This window comes from Egretta garzetta, unplaced genomic scaffold, assembly GCF_000687185.1.
Source record: "Egretta garzetta isolate BGI_Z169 unplaced genomic scaffold, ASM68718v1 scaffold173, whole genome shotgun sequence".
NCBI lineage: Eukaryota > Metazoa > Chordata > Aves > Pelecaniformes > Ardeidae > Egretta > Egretta garzetta.
The window spans coordinates 774295-775041 of record NW_009259112.1 but is presented as its reverse complement, the minus strand read 5'-3'; the positions used below and the strand labels follow the sequence as shown (position 1 = coordinate 775041).

Sequence of the window (747 nt, the reverse complement as noted above, 5' to 3'; positions counted from 1 at the left end):
GGCATTCTCTGTGTACTCCTCAGACTCAGGCCTGTACTGCACTGCATATGCGCTCTCATCCTCATTCTCCTGAACTCTCTCCGTGTCGTAACTGTCCTCCACCGTGGCTATCACATCCCCTTCTGCAGTATCCGTGTGATTGTGGAAACCACTCTCAGTGCTGGCTGACCGAGCTAACATCCCTTCCTCCTCCTGCCCAGACAGGCCCCCTTGGCTGCTGTTTGTGTGCCTTGGGTAGCGAGTTGCATACCGCTGTTCCTCTTCCAACTCTGAGTGCTCCAGGTCAGCCTCCACTGACTCGTTCACTGCTCCATTTGCTGGTTCTTCACTTACCTCCCCCTCAGGCGGTCCAACCAAATGGTTCATGGCAAGTTCTGGTGGGTAGGTCACTTATTCTATTGACATTTTGTCTATCACAGCTGGAAAGAAATAAAAAAATAAAAAAACACAACTCTGACGTTACTCTTAAAAAGAAGTGGAGTCAATAAACAGAAGCAACAAAAGGCACCCCTCCTTCCCCAGCAGACAAACTTTTGACTTCATCAGCTCTGAAATCAGACGACAGCCAGTGCAACAGTATGACCTCCTGTGCAAATGATCTGCTACAGCAGCAACCAACAACAATCCCCTTCAGGACTGCGCTTGTCAATTCTATGGACAAATTCTCTGTGGAAGAGTAATTTCCAAGCACCTCCTTGGAGACAATTCTATGGACTGCTGTGGCATTTCAGTGACGTTGGCAGGCGC

The 747-nt window shown here is 49.1% G+C and overlaps 1 protein-coding gene across 1 annotated transcript in view; it reads right to left on the bottom strand.

The window, feature by feature from the left end:
- Window positions 1-417, bottom strand: part of APBA1 (amyloid beta precursor protein binding family A member 1) — a 37274-nt gene extending 36857 nt beyond the window's left edge. Inside the window, exon 1 of the mRNA XM_035891053.1 lies at window positions 5-417. Coding sequence (XP_035746946.1) covers window positions 5-366 — 362 coding nt within the window. The 5' untranslated portion in view covers window positions 367-417. The remainder of the gene's footprint in view (window positions 1-4) is intronic.
- Between the last annotated feature and the right edge of the window lie 330 nt (window positions 418-747).